Here is a 22,353-nt window from a genome sequence, read left to right as displayed (position 1 = left end):
CTGCAGTTGATGTGCATCCCCTCAATTTCCAGTTCTTTGGCACCACAAAAAGAGCTGCTATAAATACTTTTGTACATGCAGGTCCTTTTTCCCATTTTTATGATCTCTTAGGGATACAGACTTAGAAGTAGTATTGCTGGGTCAAAGGGTATGAATATTTATAACCCTTTGGGCATAGTTCCAAATCACTCTCCAGAATGGTTGGATCAGTTCACAACTCCAGCAACAATGCATTAGTATTGCAGTTGTCCCACATCTTCTCCAACATTTATCATTTTCCTGTTTTATCATGTTAGCCAATCTCACAGGTGTGATGTGGTGCCTCAGGGTTGTTTTGATTTGCATTTCTCTAATTATTAGTGATTTAGAGAATTTTTTAATATGACTATAGATAGCTTTAATTTCTTCCTCTGAAAATTGCATGCTCATATCCTTTGACCATTTATCAATTGGGGAATGACTTGTATTCTTATAAATTCAACTCAGTTCTCTATATATTTTAGAATTGAGTCCTTTTTTTTTATCTTAGACACTAGTTGTAAAAATTGTTCCCCAGCTTTCTGCTTCCCTTCTAATCTTGGTTGCACTGCCTTTGTTTGTAAAAAACTTTTCAATTTATTGTAATAAAAATCTTCCATTTTACATTTCATAATGTTCTTTATCTCTTATTTGGTCATAAATTCTTCCTTTCTCCATGGATCTGACAGGTAAACTATTCCTTGGTCTCCTAGTTTGCTTATGGTATCAGCCTTTATATCTAAATCATGCACTCATTTTGACTTTATCTTAGTATATGGTGTAAGATGTTGGTCTGTGCCTAGTTTCTGCTATACTGTTTTCCAGTTCCCCAGCAGTTTTTGTGAAATAGTGAGTGCTTATCCCAGAAGCTGAATTCTTTGGGTTTATTAAAGAGTAGATTTCTATAGTCATTGACTACTGTGTCTTGCGTACCTAACCACTTCCACTGATCCACCACTCTCTTTCTTAGCTGGTACCAAGTAGTTTTGATGATTGCTGCTTTATAATGCCATTTAAGATCTGGTATGGCTAGGCCATCTTCCTTAGCATTTCTTTTCATTAATTCCCTTGATATTCTGAACCTTTTGTTCTTCCAGATGAACTTTGTTATTATTTTATCTAGCTCCATAAAATAATTTTTGGTAGTTTGATTGGTATAGCACTAAATAAGTGAATTAATTTAAGTAGAATTGTCATTTCTATTATATTAGCTAGGCCTACCCATGAGCAACTGATATTTTTCCAATTATTTAGATCTGACTTTGTCTGAAAAGTGTTTTGTAATTGTGTTCATATGGTTACTGGGTTTGTTTTGGAAGGTAGACTCCCAAATATTTTCTTATGTCTACAGAAACTTTAAATGGAATTTCTCTTTCTATCTCTTGCCATTGGACTTTGTTAGTAATATATAGAAATACATATGATTTATGTGAGTTTGTTTTATATCCTGCAACTTTGCTAAAGTTGTTTGTTATTTCAAGTAATTTTTCACTTGATTCTCCAGGATTTTTTAAGTCTACCACCATATCATCTGCAAAGAGTGATAGCTTTGTTTCTCCTTTGCCTATTCTAATTTCTTCAATTTCTTTTTCTTCTCTTATTGCCAAAACTAACATTTCTAGTACAATATGGAATAACAGTGGTGATAATGGACATCCTTATGTCACCCCTGATGTTATTGGAAATACCTCTAGTTTATCTCCATTACATATAATGCTTGCTGGTGGTTTTAGATAAATGCTACCTATAATTTTAAGGAAGACTCCCTTTATTCCTATGCTCTCTAGTAATTTTAATAGGAATAGGTTTTGTATTTTGTCAAATGCTTTTTCTGCATCTATTGAGATAATTATGTGATTTCAGTGAGTCCTATTGTAGATATGGTCAGTTATACTGATAGTTTTCTTAATATTGGACCAACCCTCCATTCCTGGTATAAATTATACCTGGTCATAGTGTATTATCCTCATGATAACTTGCTGTAATCTCTTTGCTGATATTTTATTTAAAATTTTTGCATCTATATTCGTTAGAGAAATTGGCCTATATTTTTTTCTCTATTTTGGTTCTTTCCAGTTTTAGGTATCACCACCATATTTGTATAATAACAAGAATTTGGCAGAACTCCTTTGCCTACTTGCCCAAATAGTTTATATAGTATTGGAATTGACTGTTCTTTAAATGTTGATAGAATTCATTTTAAATTCATCTGGCTTGGAGATGTTTTCCTAGGGAATTCATTGATGGCTTGTTCAATATCTTTTTCTGAAATGGGGTATTTAAGTATTTTATTTTCTCTTCTGTTAATCTGGGCAATTTATATTTTTCTAAATATTCCTCCATTTCACAAAGATTGTCAGATTTATTGGCATACAGTTGGGCAAAATAGCTCCTAATTATTGTTTTGATTTCCTCTTCATTGGTGGTGAATTTACCCTTTTCATTTTTGATGCTGGTAATTTGGTTTTCTTCTTTTTTTAAATAAAATTAACTAAAAGTTTATCTATTTTATTGGCTTTTTCATAAAGCCAGAATTTATTAGTTCAGTTGTTTTCTTAATTTCAATTTTGTTAATCTCTCCTTTGGTTTTCAGAATTTCTAATTTGGTATTTAATTGGGGATTTTTAATTTGTTCTTTTTCTAGCTTTTTTAGTTGCATAACCAATTCATTGATCTCCTCTTTTGCTATTTTATTCATGTAAGCATTGAGAGATATAAAACTTCCCCTCAGATCTACTTTGGCTGTATCCCATAAGTTTTGGTATGTTGTCTCATTATTGTCATTTTCTTGGATGAAGTTATTGATTGTTTCTATGATTTTTTGTTTATTGTTTTGTTGTTTGGCCCACTGATTCTTTAGGATTAGATTATTTAATTTCCAGTTAGTTTTTAATCTGTCTTTCCATGACCCCTTATTAAATGTAATTTTTATTGCATCATGATCTGAAACAGATGCTTTTAATATTTCTGCCTTTCTGCATTGGATTGTGAGGTTTTATGCTCTAATATGTGGTCAGTTTTTGTGTAGGTCCCATGTACTGCCAAGAAAAAGGTATATTCCTTTCTATCCCAATTCAGTTTTCTCCAGAGGTCAACCATATGTAACTTTTCTAAAATTTTGTTTACCTCCTTAACTTCCTTGTTGATTTTGTCTAGTTCAGAGAGGAGGAGGTTGAGGTCCCCCACTAGTGTAGTTTCATTGTCTATTTCTTCCTGTAACTACCTTTAACTTCTCTAAGAATTTGGATGCTATACCATTTGGTGCATATATGTTTAGTAATGATATTACTTCATTGCCTGTGCTACCTTGTAGCAGGATGTAATTTCCTTCCTTTTCTCTTTTAATTAGATCTATTTTTGCTTTTGCTTTGTCTGAGATCAGGATTGCTACCCCTGTTTTTTTCTTTTTACTTCAGCTGAAGCATAATATATTCTCCCCTAGCCTTTTACCTTTGTTCTGTGTGTAACTCTCTACCTCAAATGTCTTTCTTGTAAACAGCATATTGTAGATTATGCTTTTTAATCCACTGTGGTATCTGCTTCCATTTTATGGGAGAGTTCATCCAATTCCCATTCACAGATATGATTACTATTTGTGTCTTTCTCTCCATATTGTTTTCCCCCTGTTTATTCTTTTCTCTCTCCTTTCTCCCTTTCCCTCCTCACTAGAGTTTTGCTTTTGACCACCACCTCCCTCAATCTGCCCTCTCTTTTATCCATCCCCTCCATTTTCTTTCCCCTTTCTGCTCCTACTGCCTATAGGGCAAGTTAGATTTCTATACCCAAGTGAGTATTTTATTCTCTCCTTGAACCAGATTCCCTCCTTGATGAGAGTAAGGTTCAAACAATGTTCATCTCCCTCCCTTCTTTCCCTCTACTGTATTAATTCTCTGTGTCTTTTCATGTGATGTAATTTACCCTTTTCTGCCTCCTCCTTTCCTATTCCACCAGTACAATCCCCTTTCATCACTTAATCAGATTTTTTTATCATCACATCAAAGTCAACTAACTAATACTCATACCCTCTGTCTACATATACCACTTTTACATGGCACAATAATGATAATGTTCTCAAGAGTTACAAGTGTCATCTTCCCTTGTAGGAATGTACACAGTTTGCCATTATTAATAACATATTACTTTTCTTTCCTGTTTAACTTTTTATGCCTCTGAGTCTTGTATTTGAAGACCAAATTTTCTGTTGAGCTCTGGTCTTTTCATCAGGAAGGCTTGGAAGTCCCCTATTCTGTTGAATGTATGTCTTCTCTCCTGAAAGATTATACTCAATTTTGCTGGATAGTTGATCCTTGGTTGAAATCTAAGCTCCTCCACCTTATGGAATATTGTATTCCACACCCTCAGATCTTTTAATGTAGAAACTGCAAGGTCCCGTGCAATCCTGATTGTTGTTCCATAATATTTAAATTGTTTCTCTCTGACTGCTTGCAGTATTTTCTCTTTGCCCTGATAATTTTGGGATTTGGCTACAGTATTCCTTGGCATTTTCAATTTGGGATCTCTTTCAGGAGGTAATCAGTAGATTCTCTCGATAATGTTTTACCCTTGGTTCTAAGACCTCAGGGCAGTTTTCCTTGATGATTTCTTGAAAGATGCTGTCTAGGCTTTTTTTTTTTCAGCATGGCTGTCAGGTAGACCAATAATTTTTAAATTGTCTCTCCTGGATCTATTATCCGGGTCAGTTCTATTTTTTCATTCTTTTGTTTTTGTTTGACTGATTCTTGATAACTCATAGACTCATTAGTTTCCACTTGCCTAATTCTAACTTTTAACAAATTGTTTTCTTCAATTAGATTTTGTACCTCCTTTTCCATTTGGCCCCTTTTACTTTTTAAGGAGTTCTCTTCAGTGAGTTTTCATGCCTCCCTTTCCATTTGGCCAATTCTACTTTTTACGATGTTGTTTTCTTAAGTGTACTTTTTCCATTTGGTCAATTGTATTTTTAAGGACTTGTTTTCTACAGTCAATTTTTGTCCTTCCTTTTCCAGGCTATTGACTCTCTCTTGCATACTTCTCATTTCTTTTTCCAATTTTTCTTCTGCCTCTCTTTTTTGACTTTTAAAATCCTTCTTGAGCTCTTCCAAGAAGGCTTTTTGGGCTTGAGACCAGTTCATATTCCCTTTTGAGGTTTCAAATGTGGGTATATTGACAGTGTTGTCCTCTTCTGAATTTGTGCCTTGATCTTCCCTGTCCCCATAATAATAATCTGTGGTCGTTGTCTGCTTCTCCTTTTTGCTCATGGTGTTTACTTATTTCCTGGCTTTTAGAGTTGAATTCTCCTGCTGGAGTACAAGGGACACTGACCCAAGCTTCTTGTGCTGGAAGCCCCAGGGCCTGGTCACTGGCTTTGTGTGTTGGGGCCTCAGGTGCTGGCAGCTAGAGGTTTTAGGGATCTGGCAGCTTACCTGCTGCCGAGCTGGGGTTAGCAACACTGGAGCTCTCAGGGTGGGGGTTTAGGAATCTGGCCCCTGGAGGGCTCCTGCTCACCTGCACTTCTTTAAGGCACTGGAAGGTTTGGTTGCTGGAGGATGCCTGCCAGCCTGGAGTTGTGCCTCCTGGAGTTGTGCTGAGATACTGGGAGGTTTGGCTGCTAGAGAATGCCTGCCCACTGGTGCATGTAGTAGTTTTCTGAGCTGGTGTATTCTGATTCCCTTGCCTATGTAAAGGCACTTGGGGGGGGTGGTCCTGGTGTTGGTGCTTTCCTGCTCCACCACCCTGGGGCTCAGGATCTCCCCATGGTTTCCTGAGATGAGGCTTGCTGGGATTCCTCCTCTCCTGTATACTGCTCTCCCTTAACCAGAGCCAGAGGTGCCTTTCCCATTAATCCACCAAGCTTCCTGGGCTACAAGAGTGCTTGATCCTGTTTTTCTGGGCTTTCAGACATCAATGAGGGAAATTGACTTACTTCTTATTCTGCCTTGGCTCCCAAAAGTCAATACCTATTTTTTAAATGTGTTCTTTGTTGTTGATAATTAGGTTCAGGTTTGTAGCAGGTCATGCCATTTGAGTTATAGCTTGACTTCCTTTGCTTTTCAGGATATATTCTTCAATTTCCTTATGAGCTTTCTAGTGAGTGCAGAGTACCTTTTGTTATTTGACTTTTCTTCCTTATATATTTGAAGATCTTTCTCTTGGTGTCTGCTACAAGTTATCATTTGACATTGGTAGTATTAAATTTAACCACTTTGTATCTTGGACTTTGAAGCATAAGATTTTTTTTTTCTGAAGGTGATCCATGTATTTCTTCAGTCAGTGCTTGGTTTTCTGTATTTAGAAGTTCTGGACAGTTTTATTTTCTTGCATTCATTATGATACTCAGATGTTTAAATTTGTCATGTACTTCTGGGTGACCCGTGATCAGTAAGCTATTTGTAAGCGTCCTATCTTAGTCAAGGGCTTTGGCGTATATAGAAATAATGTGTTTGTTTAACATGGTTCTTTTTCATTTCTCTTCTGCTAGATTTTCCTTCACTTCAGTATTTGTGTGTTCCAAGTCCATTAATCTATCTTCATTTCAGTCTATCTTCATTTCCTTGGACAATGTCTGATTATTTGGGGGTTTTTGTATACTACTTCAATTTTTAAAATTTGTCTTAAGAAGTCTAAATTCTGACCTATATTAACTTGTAATTTCTTCTTATGAATTTTGTTTCTCTTTTGATTTATTCTCAAAATTATTGTTATTTCATGCTTAGTTGAGATTGCCCAGTTTTCTGTGTTTAATTGGTTTACTTTTCTTTGTCTTACAATGTTTGTTGAGAGCTATGCAATTTCTTTGGGAGTTTAGTACTCATCTTTCCTTCTGATTTTAGGATTCTCTGTTGATTGATCTACTTGATCTCTCAATTTTTATTAAAAGGTTTTCCTTGTCTTTGGAATTTCAGATTATTTTCTTGTATTTCCCCATTACTCACTTTCTGACTCTTTCCTCCTTTCCTAATAGTTATACCACTAGAGCTGTACTGCAAAGCTGATTTAGCCTCCTCTCACTTTGGTGAATTTTGGCTTCACTAGCCTATGTTCCTGCCATGATCCTCTGTGATAGTGGAACCAGTCCCATCTGGGTTTCAATTGCCTTTCCTTTAGGCCTAAGGCTTCCCTAGTTCCTCCCATGGCTTTTTTTCTAAACTGAATTAGCATCTGTTACTTTTTTTAGACTTGGATGTGGGTGAGGAACACGTTCTAAATAGGACTTCTTCAAAATTGAGGTGAGGGGGAGAGAGTGGGCTAAGCCAGGCTTCCTAAGAAGAAGGCAGCACATATCCTGCCTCTCTTCCTGAAGTGCTTGGGGAGAATCACGTTGCAGGGGTAGGGAGTGACAGGGAGTGAGTTTTGCTTGGCTGTGAAATCTCTGTAGCAAGAAGAGATCCCAATATTGGGGCTCCAGGCACAAGCCTTCAAGTTTACTTATGATCCCTGATGGGATCAATGTAATCTGGTGCGGAGGGTTAGGAGAGGGCAATGAGTAAGCATTTTAAGTCTTAGCATTTTCCAGTGTTAATTCATAAGGATTTTACTTGATTGTGCTTCACTTCTTGTCCTGTGTATTCTACTGCAACTGCTACCTGTCTGGTTCAGAATTCCTCTTTGGGGGTTTTTTATGTTGTTCTTTTTTTTTTTTTGAGATTAGTGAGGTGAAGAAAGTATTGAGTCCATCATATTGTTTGTCATGTGACTTGGAAGTTCTTTCATTTAATTTTGCTATTAGGTGTCACTGTATTTGATATTTGACAAAAAAAAATTAATTCTTGATCCTGGGCATTGTGGTGAGTTCTTGTAATCTTTGTTGGAAGGCAGCAGCTGGTATATTACTTGAACTTGAGAATTCTGAGCTGCAGGGAGCTAAACAAATCAGGTTTCTGCACTTAAGCTGAGAATCAATATGATGAGCTTTTGTAAGGAGAAGCCATCAGGATGTCTAAAAGAGGCAAACCAGCCTAGGTCAGAAATGGAGCAAGTCAAAACTTCCACACTGATCAGTATCAGGATAGGGTCTGAGACTGGCTGCTGTACCTCTATCCTAGGTGAGATAGGGAGACCTTGTCTCAAAAAAAGCCCAATTCTTATTTCTGAATGAAAATTCAGTCATAAGACACAGATTCTTGAATCCTACACTTACCATTAATTTGAGGAACCCTTAGTAGATCTCTTAATGAATAGTTTTTAGGTGAATATAATTCAGAGCTTTGGCAAGCTTGACAATTTAAAGAATAATTAATCAAGATTAATTATTTAATAACTAATAAGAACAAAGCTGATTATTTCTTCCTTTTGTTCGTTGAACTTAACAATTAGCTTATTTCATTATATTATTTATTTCCTTGGTGCTCAACATGCTTTTAAATCAGTATTCAAATTGTGTACTAAATAATATTCTTATTTTTCATAGAGTAAGTACAGCCCTTTTTTGTCCAAATAATTCTGAATGGCTGTTTTGGGGGCTTGATATCTAGAAAAATATTGTTTTTTCTTTTATCTAGGAGTGTCCAATATATTATTTACTAGAGTCAACTGTGGAGATTGGTCTAATGTCTGTACAAAGCAAAATGTCACTGAATATCCTGTTATAAAGATATTTAAGGAAGGAGAGAAGCCAGTAATTTATACTGGTATGCTAGAAACGGAGTATCTCCTAAAATTCATAAGATTGTAAGTATATGTACTTCACTATTGGAATGACATAATATCCTGAAGAAATGGCAGAATTTTAGGTAGAGATAACTTCTAATTATGAGTCAATTAATTATAAACTTTTAAATTTGCAATTTGAGTGAATAGAGAAAACCAGCAGATAGAATAATGGAATAGAAAAGGAGAGATTATGTAGACATCTTTTTCACGTTTCAACACTTTGTGGTCATTATAAAGGAGCTGATATATTATAAAAAGCTGCCTAAGTTTCAAAATAGTAATGCTTAATTGTGTCTATAAAGTATATAATTTATTTTTGATAGACTGAAATATTACTTTTAAATAATTTAGAATATGCTTGTATGTATCATTCAGAAACGGAATTTCATGTCCAGTGAAGATAGTGACTATTGAAGAAGCAGAAGAATATTTAAATGGAGAATTATATAAAGAACTAACATCCTATTCTAGTGTATCAATTCTGGGAATATTTAGCTCAAACATGACAAAAGGTAAATTTCAGTCCTTGGTAATTAAATGTATTTTTGAAAACTCATTGTTTCCTGTTTATTATTACTATTGATTTGTTATTATTACAATTCAATATTTGTAAAGTTCTTTGTGAAACTTAAAGTGCAATATAAATGCTTACTATTATCATTTTAAAAATGTCTTTTCACTCTAAAATTGAAACACTTCATGAAATTTTAAAAAATGCATCTGTAAAATATTGCCAATTTTTCTATGTTTTTAAGATATTTAATAATCATTAATATTGCTCTCTTTAATCTAGTAAATTTATAAAAATATTTTTGTACAAAGATTTGCAGTTGTACTTGTCAACTTGTACTAGATACTTGGAATATTTGCCTTTTCAAACCCCACCTTCAAATGTCTATTAATGTCATTTTGGGCCTTAACTACTGGGCATGAAAATTGAAAACTTGAAAATTTTGCAGCTTTGTTTGGGCACTGGCAGAGTTTGCATTCTACTGGCATAGACTTTGAGAAGCTAGAATCACTTCCACATCATGATGAGAGATTAGAAGAATAAACATTACTTTATATTACCCTAAAGAGAAAAATTAATAATTTATTGTAGTTTTAAGTCAAGGAATACAATATCATGCCTTAGCTTGAAAAATAAAAACATTTTTCTCTCCTTTTTGCGAATTCTCAATATATTATACCAAGCATTTAAAAATTGAGACATTTCATTTTTATTACACAATATTTGGCATTTGACTCATTCTCTAATTTTTTTAGTGAATTTTTCATTTGGGTCATAATTTTCTCTTTCTGCAAAAAAATTGCTGTTATTAATTCTTAAGTATAAGTGAACTATATAATTGGTGGAAATTATTCAAAATGAAATTGTTTTAGAGCATGACCTATGTTATCATAGGAAATACTCAAAGTTTTCTTAAGAGAACATTTTTCTTTGGTTATTAGGAAAAAAATACAAAATCTTACCATTAAAAAAAATCAGAGAATCAGTATATTCATTTGTATTCCCTCCTTTCACAGCAAAGAAACCAAAGTTTTCTGAAAAGCAGAAGGGGAACCTACCTAGTCTACATGACTCAGAACCTCCAGAGGGTCTGGGTTGGCTTTCTCTGTTGACTCCCTGACATGCTGAACTTCTTTCCCCTCATTTCTCTGAGGACAGCTCCTCTCTTTCCATAAAAACAAACAGGTTTTTTTTTTGATTGCAAAGGAAAGAAATAAAAATGTAACCCCTCAGAAATGTTACCAAAGAAAGATTCAAAGAATTTACATGATTAACTTCAGCCTTTAATGGAGGATTTTATCAGCTGTTCTGTTTAAAGGCTAACATATGAAAAGCTAACATAGTCATATGTTAACTAAAAGTCATGTGCCTGAAATAAGAGGGATACTAGAACACACTGGAAGAACCTCCCAACTGACTTTTACCTGTTTACTGATAAAATTAATTGTTGCTTCAGAAACTTTAAGTTGTATAAATTGGTAGTATCCACTTCAGCAAGTTGTTCTGAGGACTTGGTTTAAATAATTCCAAGAGAATGAGAAAGAATCATATGACAGGATACCATTTTGAAACTTAGAACTGCCCTCACTCTTAAGATCTGAATAGCACGAGTTTGTGGTAACTTCTGTGGTGGCAAGAAGGCTCTACTTGTCTCAAAGAAATCTTCCCTCCAAATACCAACTGATAACCTGAAATTTTATAGTTAGAGCTTCATTCCATTAGATTAATGCTTTATTGGACTATTAAAATACAGATGCCACTATGAAGGGTAACATTTCAGATCCTTAAGTGAGAGCAAAAGAGGCATCTACTGGGCAAGCTGGCAGATCTCTTGAACTCAGGATTTCTGAGCTGTAGTGGACTATGCTGATCAGGTATCAATGTGGTTTTTTGAAAAGGCAAATATTACAAGTATCTTAAAGGAAAGAAGCAGCTAAAGGTAATAACCATTTAACATGGGAGAAGAAATGCAGTAGTGATTACAATAGCTATCTTATAACATTTTAACGTACAAGTTTATTTTATAAGGTATTTTTTGCGATCTCTAAAGTAAATCCTTTCTCACATCAAGTACAAAATAAATATTGATTTCTTCTTTATTTTTTTTTGGCTTGGCCAGCTAACATAATCAGCACAATCTGAAAGGAGGGTTGGGTGTGGATACAATCATCTGAAGCTGAGATTCCAACTCATAAAGAAAGATCCTTGAAGAAAGATGTGGATGTGGGGTTCCAGGTCAGCATTGTCGAAGTTAGGAAGGGGAGTGGCGACTGACTAGAGGAAACAGATAGAAGAGAGTGAAGAAATATACATATTAGGATCAATATTTTTTGGTACAAAAACTAATTAAACCTCTGGGTATACTAATATAGTATTAAAATGCTCTGTTAAAAAGTCTTTAAGATATCAATATTCATATATCTCTAAATTTCTCTTATTTATATAGAATATAAATTTTTATAAATTTATTCATCAGATTTATAATGTAGCATAATTTTAAAGGGGACATTTAAAAATTTTGCATATTTTTGTATGTTTATAGAAAAGGAAAATTTCATTGAAGCAGGAAACAGTCTAAAAGGTTATGTTATCACAGGATTCTATGATGAAGAAGATGCTTTGATCCTGTAAGTTTTTTGCTTTCTTCAGCTTTAATAAATAAGTGAAAATAATACAGAAATTTTTCATAATCTCCCTGGGCACATAATTGTCCAACAAACAGTTGAACATAAAATAGCAGTGTAACATGTTATTTATCCCAAAGTTGGAATTTCTCCAAAAAATTTGGAAGGTATTGGTATACTGATAAACTGGATGTTAGCCACTTTACCTGTTTGCTTAATTCTATTATAATCCTTTTTTCTATTATCCTGACTGCTCTTTCTATAACTAATACCATATACAAACAATGATCATGCTTTACCCATGCCACTGATGAAAATGTTAAATCTTAGACCCAGAATTCCTATGGAGTATCATACAAGTCCTCCCCCTTTCAACAAATCTGTTAATAATGTCTTTTTGTTCTTTTAGGCAATTATGTACTCATTTAGAATGTGATCTGGGCTTAAGATTTTAAATATATTTTTGATATCTGAGTAGTTTTTTTGGGTGGTATTTGGGTTGCTCACCTCATATTTTTATAATGTCTGTATTTTTAATATGAATTAGTAAATTGCATATGACTCAGGAAAATTCATATAGAACCTCATTACTGTCTCCTTCAAATCACTGCAATTTTTCCCATTTAATTGAGAATTTTGAGTGGAAGGTAGTAATCAGAAGTAGGTGGTGTTCTCTTCTCAGCCTAAAGAGTCTTTAGGTCAGAAAGGCACAATACCTATTAGTTGTTTTGCCAGTATATGGAATGATAGGTATATTGTAGAGAAGAGAATTTGGAAAACCAAGTTAAGATTATATTTGTTGCTTCTTCTGAATCTACCAGGCCTTCCAGTCTTACAAAATCAAGCAATTTGAAGTTTTTTTTATCTGGCACTGTATCAATTTTTCCTCCTGATTAGAGCTTCCCATTTGCTTCATCCTCTCATGGTCTCCTGATTTGCTTGGGCACCTGTTTCACATTTTACATTCTTACAATGTGTCTGTCTACAGGTCAAAGAAATATGCTGTGACTCTTCCAGCACTACTGCTTGCCAGACACAAAGAAGGGAAAATAGATAGCATTTTGCTCCCTAATTCTGATGCTAAGGATATAGTTCAAATAATAAAAAGTGCATTGTTGGAAATATTTGTAAGTATATTTTTATAGTATATTTTTATAGCATTTGAAATCAGGAAGACTAAATCTAAAAAAAAGATTTCTCTCTACATCTTTATACTCTTCTAGCTTTTACTGGCCTTAACCACTGAACTGAAGCCTAGCTGCTATATATTATTATTAAACTTACACAAATACAACTTCCTAATCCACTACCAAAATTTAATATCATTTGGATAATTCGTAAGGCTAATATGATTGTTAGTTAATTGAAGTAAGTGGTATAAGATTTCATGGTAGAATAACATGCTTCCTTTACAAAACAGCTATTACATTGTTAGAGAAAAATAGATAAAGGCAGCTACCACCACCACCAAAAAAAAAAACCAAAAACCTCACAAACCCTACAACATAAGGCAATGTGTAGGAAGAGGAAGACATTAAAGCCTGAAAGCAGTGGTCACAGGAAGAGATATGAGAGATAGAAAGAGGAAAAGGAGAAAGATTCATCTGGATTGAATGAAAAGGAAAAACTTAAAAGAAGTATAGCGTGTTTTGTTTTGTTTTGTTTTTTAAGAGAAAGGCTATATAAGAACATTGTAGAAAGAAAATTGTGCTCAAATATATGAGAAGTTTCCTCACTACAAGTTTCCATGTGAACCATGAATAAAATTACAGGTCTGCTCTGAAAAAGTCAACTTGGGCATTAAGAAACACATTAACATTATTTCAGTAGCCTTGAGAAATATCACATGTTTTGCTTTCTACAAATTTCCAAAAAATTTTTTTTTCTCTTTTAATTAGTAGCAAAAATATCATATGATTTAACATTGTGTTATATATTGATGTATTTTCTCTAGTTATTTTCAATCCAGGGACATTGGAGGAGATAAATTTTTTATCATCTCTTCATTTATTTATGATTCTTTTAAAAGCCCGTTATATTACCAAGCACTAAGTGATATTTTACTTTATTTTTAAAAATAGAGACTTAAGAAAATTTGAAAATTTTAACATTCAAATTTATTTTCCCTTGAGAAATTAATATTAGGAAAGTTAATAATTTGATAAATTTCTCAAGATAAGTTTCCCATTTTAATGTGTCTATTTGTTGTGTGTGGATTAGTATTTTTGATCCTAGATCTTCCAGATGAACCTTTTAACAGTATGTTAAATTAAAAAGAGATTATTAGGAGCTTCATATTCTTCCTGTTGAATAATTAAATCTCTTTACCAGTGATTTTATTTTTAAATATCAATATTTTAAATACTAATATTTTCTATATTAATTGTAACATGTTGAAATGCTAATTCACCATTGTTTTATTTAACATAATATGAATAGATATTAATGACATCTTGAAAAATGAAAATGAGTTATATAATCAGTAGGTCAATGCATACTACATAGGAAATTTTGCAGTTAAATGAAACCTGCATTTAAACTTTGACATACATAGTATATGCTTGACAATATGTAAACTTGTAAGAGAAAATTGTATTGTATTATTCAGTTTTATGTATGATAATCCCCTATTCCTCTTCCTCCTTTTTTCCTTTCTTCTGTCTTCCCACCTCATCTCCCTTCATTCTTCTCTTTCTTCCTTGTTTTCCTTCTGTTTGTTTTTGTATTTAACAGCCAGAAATAACAGTGGAAAATCTTCCCATCTATTTAGGACTTAAGAAACCATTACTCATTTTGTTCAGAGATGGCAATTTAAATTACAAGGATGAAATAGAAATGTTACATCTGGTAAAGCAAAAACACCTGGAAACACTCATCCCTTGCTGGTTAAATCTGTAAGGATACCATGACGTATTTCATATTTTTACTGTAACTAAAAGTATCTTGGAGAAAATGGTATAATTAGGTTTTTATTACATGAAGAAAAACATACCAGAGCTTTCCTATTCAGTGTCCATTCTGTGGGAACAGGTCTTAGCTAAGATAATATTTTACAAAGTATTTTTTGTATTTAAAGGAAACACAATAGGATGAATTATGTTCTACCAGTAGAGTTCTGGTAGATTCTAATATATTTAGAACTGATAGATTTTAAAAAATTTTATGTATATTTTCTTTACAAATGTGATATACATTACTGTTTATTAGTATAATCAATATATTCTAATCACCCTCATTCATATTAAGCAGATAGAATATTGCATTTTTTTAGCTTATTAGAGATGAGCTCATTTAAATTATTTTAGTAGATTCTTTTGGCTGATATAATTGTTATGAATTGGCTCTTGAATTGTATAATCTACTTGAAGGAAAATGAACATTTTTAAAATTGAAAATTAGAAGAAAAAATCAATTTAAATAAAATATAAGAAAAATGGAGAAAATAGGCTATTAGCTCTTCTCATTTTTTTATTAATCATGTCTCAGAATGAAGTACTATATTTACATAACATGAAACCAGATGATGTTTTGTTTTTTGAGAAAAAACAGAGAGCTAGTTTTCTTTTCTGGCCTCTTTAGCTTTACTATTTATCTATTTCCTTCTTTTTATTCTAAAGAACATGTGCATTTTTTCTTAAGATTCATAAAATGGGGAAGATTACATCTTAAGTTATTTTCTGATTCATGGCTGACTTTTGAACAGAAATTATTGACCATGGAAATAATTGAATAATTTTGGACTTGATTTTTAAAAATCTTTTTAAAAAATTTGTTTATTTTTCCTCACCAGAGGAGTATATTATTCTATGTTAAGAACTATTTCCCTAGCAAACTAGGCACAACATGTATTTCTTCCTAGAAGTCACAGAGGCCATATTCTCCAGAAAATTTTCAGTAAGTCTTTATCATAAATAGAAATCATTAGTATTATACAGATTTGAAATTTAATTTCAATCAAAATATAACCTTGGCATTTTGTTTTAGAAATAAAATGTTAACTTGGTGAATTGTTTTTTCATAGTAAGACTACTCCTGTGGGGAGAGGAATACTGAAAGCTTACTTCAAGCATCTGCCTCCACTGCCACTTCTTGTTTTAGTGGATCTCCATTTACGGGGTCAAGTATCTGCATTTCCATTGGATCAAACCATAAATGAAAAAAACATTTTGTTATGGCTTCACAGAGTAGAAGCAGGATTAGAAAGTCCTATCAGTAAGTATTCAGATTTGTATGGTACATAGAGTTGAGAATTTTGTTCTATGGGGTTTAAATCCATGTCTGATTTTTAAAGCCTAACATCCTAACCCCAGTTATGTTTCTAATCTCATTAGACGCTGCTCCCCTTCCTGAACTCTACAGTCCAGCCACAGTGGCCTTTCCTCTGTTCCTCATGCATGACACTCCATCTCCCACCTCTCTGCCTTTGACCATCCCTCATACCTGGAATTCTTCCCTGCCTCACTTCCACCTCAAAGAATCCCTCACAACCTTTAGGACTTAGCTCAAAGGTCATGCTTTACACAAATCCTTTCCTGGTAACCTCTTACTGCTAATTTTCTCTCCTTCTTTACCTTATTTATTCTGTATGTACATGTTGTTTATCCTTCTCCCCTGCCTCTCATTAAATGTAAGTTCCATGAGACAATTAAGTGCTGCAGTGTCATTTTTTTGTCTTATCTTCAGTGCCTGGAATAGAGTAGGCACTTAAAGTTTGTTCATTGATTAGATCTGAGGCATAGATAATAATGGCAAAAAACTTGCATTAGGGTAACGTAAGGACTTACTAAATGACTTGGGGTAACTAATGACTTAGTCTGTATATAGGTAGAACTTAAAAATTAATTTCCAACTGATTTATAAGGACATAAAGTCAGCATGGTTAGTGGATAGAAAGCTGGCCTCAGAACAAGGAAGATGTGGGGTCTAGTCCTGCTTAAGACATACAATGGCTCTGTGACCTTGAGCACATCACTTCTTTCTTTCTTGGCAACTCCCTCACCCTACAGTCTGCAGAACAGGTGATGATTTGTATGGGTAGAGAGAGTTTCCTCTTCTAGTATTCCCCTACACCAATGAAATAATATATCCAGTTCCCATCCTTATCCCTTATAAGGACCACCATAAAGCTATATGTGTACTGAATACCAAAGCTGTTCAGTTAGTATATGATTGACCATACCAGTGGTGCTCAGTAATGTAACACTAGAGCCACATTTGTAATTTGTTGACAGAAGAGCCATATGACATATTTTCTGATATAATGTAATATGACATAATGGACAATTAAGTACTGCAGTGGATAGAGCACCAGACCTGGGGTCAGGAGGATCTGAGTTCAAATCTAGCCTCAAACACTTAGTAGCTTTGTGATGCTGCACAAGTCACTTCAAGCTGTTTGCCTCAGTTTCCTCATCTATAAAATGAGCTAGAGAAGGAAATGGCAAACCACCCTAGTATCTTTGCCAAGAAAACCCCAAATGGGGTCATAAAGACTCAGACACAACTGAGATGACAATGGCAACAACAATATGACAAAATATTACAATATCCATATGTGTCAGCAGTATTATAGGACAGTGAAAAAAGCTATTGTAATCTTAGATTTCATTAAGAGAGTAACAGCATCCAGTGCGTAAGAAATAATAATCCCATTGTACTCTGCCATGATCAGACTACACATGTGGAATGTTTTGTTCAGTTCTGAGTGCCGCATTTTAGGAAGGACAGTGATGTGTTGGAGAGAATCCAGAGGAGAACAACTGGGATACCTAAGGGTCTTAAGATAGATAGTGCTTTAGAAGGACAGGGTGAAGAACTAAAGATGTTTAATAGATGAAATACAAATCTGACTATAGGAGTTTACATTTCTCCTTCTTACATTTCTTTTAAATTTAACCCATTGCTCACACTTGAGAGCTAGACCAGAAAATGATTTGGACCTTTAAATGGTCTTTATGCTCAATATGGGTTAACAGTGTGTCATTATAGCCAAAAAAGCAGATGTGCTATTATACTACTTAAAGAGAGACATAATGTCCGTTGTACTCTTGTCCACGTCAGAATACATATGGAGTGTTATGTTCGATTCTTTGTATTTTAGGAAGGTCATTGACAAACTGAAGCTCCTCCAGAGGAAGGCAATCAAGATACTGAGGGGACTGGAGGAAATTCTTTATGAAGATCATTTGAAACAATTAGGGTTAAAGACGCGAGGAGATATGCTATCATACTTCAAGTACTTGAAGATCTGTCATGTAGGAGAGGGTTTAGACTTCTTTTACTTGGCCCCTGAAGGACAGATTAGAAACATTGGATGGAAATTACAAAAGATAGATTTAGAGTTAATTCAAAGAAAAAATTGCTTCTAAACATAGCCCTAAAAGTGAAATATGAGGGAAAGTCATATATTCCTCTCAGATTGACAGGGCATAGGCAGAGGCAATTATGGGAAGATTCCTAGGATTCAGAGGATTCCAAATACCCCACAAATACCTCCATTAGGGCTTAGAGATGTACCACTCTACTAAGCAACATATTAATTTCTAGACTTCCCTACCCAAACCAGGAATTCACAGAGGGATCTCAAGAGTCTTGCAGAGATCCTAGGCTAGACAAACCACCAGAGAAAGCCAAGACAAAGCCCAGAGGCCAGAGTGCAGGCAGCCACCCCTGGAGTATCCAGGGCAATTGTTCCATGAACCCCTCAGGGCCCATGCCCAGCCTGATGCTTTGCCAAGGTCGGAGCTACAGGAGAGATCTGGGGGAGTTCTGGTTGGGTCCAACAAGACACTCCCTACCCAAGCCTGGAAGCACCAGCGGCAGCCAGAGCCTTTCACAAAATCGGCTGGCTGCCTGACTGAAAGAACAGTCTCAGATTGTTCTAGGTAGGTTCAGTCCAACACTCCCAGAAATACCTACAGAAGCCACCTCGGTCCCCAAAGCATCAGAACCAGCTCTAATCTGTCAGAGAAAGTAGACTTGGAACACTCCAGGCATAGTCCACTTGGGCACTAGTGACCCTAGCAAATCCGAAAGTGCCTGGGCAAAAGCCTACATTAGCAAGTCCTTGAAACCTTTGGTGAAAGGCCATCATGAGAGTAACCTCTGAGTCCAGCAGCAACAGGAAGGACCCCAGGCAGAGCCCAACACTGGAATAGCCCCAGGGATCCTTCAAGGTGGGGCTAGTTCAGCTCACTGTACTCAGGTACCCACACCATTTAGTTTCAGAGCTTGAGCTAATATGAAAAGCAAGGAAAATTCCAGATACCATGAGAAAAGAGGATAGTGACTTCACAAATCTGGACAAATCAACTAAGCATTTATTAAGCACCTACTATGTTTCTGACACTAAGCCAAGCAGTAGAAAATACAAAAGAATTCAAAAAACAACAAGAACAACAAAAACCCCAGTTCCTGCTCTCAAGGAGCTCAGTCTGATGGAGCCGATAATATGCAAATAATTATGTACAATTATAGACAGGATAAATTGAGGGTAGTCTGAGGCAGAAAGCAGAACTTTATTTTTTTCTTTTTTAAATACACAATAAGAAAAGAAAAAGAAATATTCTAAGCTTGAATATTGAAACTTAAATACAGAATAAGAAAAGGAAAAAAAAACGTGCACAGCAGAATGTAAGAGAGGATTCAAAATATATAGCAGTAAATTTCCATTTCAAGAAAGCCTATATAATACTATGCTTTGTGTTGAGAGCTGTCCATCTCTTTTTTTGCTTCCTTGTAAGTTTTCTTTTGTTTTCTGCTGTGCACTTTTTACTTTGTTCTGGAAAGTAGAACTTTAGCCAAGAGTTGAAAAAAGCCAGGAAAGGTAGGAGGCAGAAATAAGAAGGAAGAGCATTACAGACATGAATGTCAGTCAGTAAATATTTACTGAAATTATGATCAGAAAACAGTGTGGATATCATATTTCAAGAATTTTTTTCTTTTAATTTTTTTGTTACATTTTAAATTCCAAGCTGTCTCCCTCCCCAGTCTGCCCTAGAGAATGTCACTATTTGACACAAGTGTGTGTGTGTGTGTGTGTGAAACCATAAAATGCATACTTCTGTTTATCAGAGGGAGATAGCATCATCTTTCATAGGGCCTTTGTAGTTGATTTGAATATTCATATTACTCAGAATGGGTGATCATTCAGTTATTCTTCAAACAGCATTTCTATTACTGTATACAACCTACTCATCATCTACTCCAGAACTTTATTTTATTCTTTGTGTGTTTCTCATTTTTAAGTGTATTTCTTGTAAGCAACACATTGTTGGATTCTGGTTTTTGATCCATTCTGCTATCTGTTTCTGTTTTGTGGGTGAGTTCATCCCATTCACATTCAAAGTTATGGTGATTAGTTGTGTATTTCCCTCCATCCTGTTTTTCCTCACTGCTTATTCTCTCTCCCTCTCCTTTTACCCTATCCCTCATCAGACTTCTAATTTGCTTTACTAATCACTGCCTCCCTAATCTGCACACCCTTCTAAGACTCCCTCCATTATCCTATCCCCTTGCCCTCCTATTTCTCTGTAAGTTAAGACTTTCATATCCCTGTAGATGTATGTTATTCTTTCTTTAACCTAGTTCTGTTAAGAATAAGGTTCTAGTACTACTAGCCTTATGCCCCTTCTTACCCTCTACTGTAATAGTTCTTCCATTCATGCCTCATTTGTATGAGATAATTTTTCCATTTTACCTCTCCCTACCCAATATTATGTTGTTACAATCATTCCATTGTAATCAATTCAACCCCAAGCCTTCTATCTATGTATGTTCTTTCTAATTACCCTAGTAATGATAACATTCTTGAAAGTTACAGATAATGTTTTCCCATATAAGAAATAAACAGTTTGACCTTATTAAATCCCTTATAATTGATATTTTGTGTTTACCTTCTTATGTTTCTCCTGATTGTTTTAGGTCAAATTTTCTGTTCAATTCTATTCTTTTCCTCAAGAATAACTGAAAGTCTTTTAATTCATTAAATACTTATTTTTGCCTTTGGAGGATTATACTCAGCTTTGCTGAGTAAGTTATTCTTGGTGGCAAACCCAGCTCCTTTGTTCTTTGGAATATCCTGTTCCATGCCCTTTAGTCTTTTCATGAAGAAGCTTCTAAATCACAATATTTAAATTGTTTCTTTTTAGTTGCTTCTAGTGCTTTCTCCTTGACATGGGAGCTTCGAAACTGAGCTGTATTCTTGTGAGTTTTCCTCTTGGAATCTCTTTCAGATGGTGATTGGTGGATTTTTCAATTCCTATTTTGCCCTCTACTTCTAAAACTTCAGAGTAATTTTCCTTAATCATTTCTTGAAGTACAGTGTGTAGGCTGGTTTTTTAAAATCATAACTCTCAGTCCAACAATACTCATATCAACTCTCTTTGATCCATTTTCTAGGTTAGTTGTTTTTGTAATGAAATATTTCCCATTCTCTTCTATTTATTCATTATTTTTATTTTGTTTCATTATTCCTTGATGTCTTATTATTAGCTTCCCCTTATGCCATTCTAATTTTGGTTTTTTTTAATTTAATATTTTATTTTTCCCCAATAGCATGTAAAAACAATTTTTAACATTCATTTTTTAAAATTTTGAGTTCCAAATTCTCTCCCTCCTTTGCTCCCTCCCCTCCCCCCTCGTTGAGAAGGCAAGCAGTTTGTTATAGGTTATATATATGAAAATCATGCAAAACATATTTCCATATTTGTCATGTTGTAAAAGAAAACACAGATCATAAAAAAGAAAAGAAACCAAGGTAAAGAAAATTTTTAAAAGTATGCTTCAGTCTGCATTCAGGTTTCTTCAGTTTTTTCTCTGGAGATGGACAGCATTTGTCATCATGAGTTCTTTAGAATTGTCTTGGATCATTGTATTGCGGGGTCATTCACAGCTGATCATTGTGCATTATTGCTGTTAATGTGTACACTGTTCCCATGGTTCTGTTCACTTCACTTTGTATCAATTCATTTAAGTCTTTCCAGGTATTTCTAAAAGCATCCTGTTTATCATTTCTTATAATAGCACAGATAGTATTCCACCACGATCATATACCATAACTTATTCAGCCATTCCTGGATTAATGGAGATTCCCTCAATTTTGAATTCTTTGCCACCACTATAAAACCTGCTATAAATATTTTTGCATATATAGGTCCCTTTCCTTTTTGGTTTTTTATCTTTTTTGGATGCAGACCTAGTAGTGGTATTGCTGGATCAAAGAGTATGCACATTTTTATAGCCCTTTGAGCATAGTTCCAAATTGCTCAACAGAGTGGTTGAATCAATTCACAACTCCAGAAGTACACCATTGTCTCAATTTCCCCACACCCCTTCAACATTTGTCATTTTTTCTTTTCTGTCCTGTTGGCCAATCTGACAGGAGAGAGGTGGTATTTATGTTTCTCTTAATCAATAGTAATTTAGAGCAGTTTTTCACATGACTATAGATAGCTTTGATTACTTTGTCTGAAAACTGCCCATTGATATCCTTTGACCATTTATCAATTAGGGAATAGGTCTTATTTATATAAATTTGATGTAATTCTCTAT

The 22,353-nt window shown here is 34.5% G+C and overlaps 1 protein-coding gene across 2 annotated transcripts in view; it reads left to right on the top strand.

Moving 5' to 3' along the window:
- Window positions 1-22,353, top strand: part of TXNDC16 (thioredoxin domain containing 16) — a 139,498-nt gene that overhangs the window by 102,898 nt on the left and 14,247 nt on the right. For both annotated transcript variants that reach the window (XM_036751968.1, XM_036751967.1), the window contains exons 14-19: window positions 8,517-8,685; window positions 9,043-9,179; window positions 11,721-11,805; window positions 12,791-12,929; window positions 14,536-14,696; window positions 15,824-16,014. In XM_036751968.1, the coding sequence (XP_036607863.1) occupies window positions 8,517-8,685; window positions 9,043-9,179; window positions 11,721-11,805; window positions 12,791-12,929; window positions 14,536-14,696; window positions 15,824-16,014 (882 nt within the window). The remainder of the gene's footprint in view (window positions 1-8,516; window positions 8,686-9,042; window positions 9,180-11,720; window positions 11,806-12,790; window positions 12,930-14,535; window positions 14,697-15,823; window positions 16,015-22,353) is intronic.

Source organism: Trichosurus vulpecula, chromosome 3, assembly GCF_011100635.1.
Source record: "Trichosurus vulpecula isolate mTriVul1 chromosome 3, mTriVul1.pri, whole genome shotgun sequence".
Classification (NCBI taxonomy): domain Eukaryota; kingdom Metazoa; phylum Chordata; class Mammalia; order Diprotodontia; family Phalangeridae; genus Trichosurus; species Trichosurus vulpecula.
Note: the sequence above shows the minus strand (reverse complement) of the source record. Positions and strands in the feature narration are given on the sequence as shown.